Source organism: Herpailurus yagouaroundi, unplaced genomic scaffold, assembly GCF_014898765.1.
Source record: "Herpailurus yagouaroundi ecotype Mexico unplaced genomic scaffold, PumYag 62719, whole genome shotgun sequence".
Lineage (NCBI taxonomy): Eukaryota > Metazoa > Chordata > Mammalia > Carnivora > Felidae > Herpailurus > Herpailurus yagouaroundi.
The window spans coordinates 1-1,102 of NW_024416531.1; the positions used below are offsets into that span (position 1 = coordinate 1).

The 1,102-nt window shown below is 64.3% G+C and overlaps 1 protein-coding gene across 1 annotated transcript; it reads right to left on the reverse strand.

Moving 5' to 3' along the window:
• Positions 1 to 7: 7 nt before the first annotated feature.
• Positions 8 to 434, reverse strand: BHLHA9 (basic helix-loop-helix family member a9; the record flags this gene model as incomplete). Its single annotated transcript, XM_040466535.1, has 1 exon — positions 8 to 434. A coding segment is annotated over exon 1 (427 nt), but the record flags the coding sequence as incomplete, so codon positions are not given.
• Positions 435 to 1,102: the final 668 nt, after the last annotated feature.

The window sequence follows — 1,102 nt, forward strand, 5'->3', positions numbered from 1 at the left end:
CCCGCGTCCCCGCCGCCCCCGGCACGCGCGGCCTGGCCGTGGCACTCCAGGTGCCCGCAGTGCCAGCGGGGCGCGGGGCTGGCGCGCAGGACTAGGGAGAGCGCCGCGATGCGGTGGATGGCCCTGCGCAGCGTGGCGATCTTGGAGAGCCTCTTGCCGCCCAGGTCGTGCCGCAGCGCCCTGCGCAGCGCGTTGAAGGCCTCGTTGTAGTCCAGGATGCGCTTGCGCTCCCGCACGTTGGCCGCCATGCGCCGCGCCTTGGAGCGCACCGGCCGGGCGCGTTTCCTGCCGCTCGCCGCCTCCTCGGCCTCGCCATTCTCCTTCAGCACCCCAAAATCCCTGCCGGCCTCCAGGCAAGAGCCCCCCAAGTCCTCGGCGGGGCCCTCGGCCCCCTTCAGGCCTCTGAGGCCTGGTCCCGGCCCGCCTCGGTGCATGGCCTTCCCTGGGCCTTGCTGCCCCGGCTCCGGCTCGCGGGGCTGACAGTCCTCACCTTCTGAGCGTTGACTCCTGCAGGCTGGACACTCCCGGACAGGCCTTCTCTAGCTGGGCTTTATGGCACCACGTGGCTCTCCACCCTCCTCATCCATTCATCTCCCTCCTCCTGCTTTATTACCTGCCTCCAGGTAGGTTGGCGAGGGAGGAACTGGGAGGAAGGAAGCAAGGAAGGGAGGAAGCATGCAGATTCTTGCAAGAGGGACCAGACCCGGCAGCCCGGCCATGCCTGGGGCAGTGCTCCAGCCGCCAGGGAGAACTTGCCCTGCCTCACTCCAGGGCCTCTGTCGGGTGACCAGGTTGAACACACGTTCCACCTGCAGACCCCAAATACAGTGCCAAATTTGGCCCCTGGGCAGGAGTGCCGATAGGTACACAGAAGGGTCGCTGTGGTAGTTGAGTGTGTTTCAAGAACCTTGAAAGTTCTCGTCAAGGCTTGTACAACCATAAAGCTGTGCTTGAGCAAAGCATTACTGTCCCCGTGGGGCCAATAAGGGAGGGACAGATTTGATACAGCAAGGGCCTGCAGGTAAGAGAGACCTGAAGCTTCTGGCTTTTCCAGCTACCAGAGTGAGCTTGCCTGGGATTCTGGGTTTGGGTTTTGTTTGGA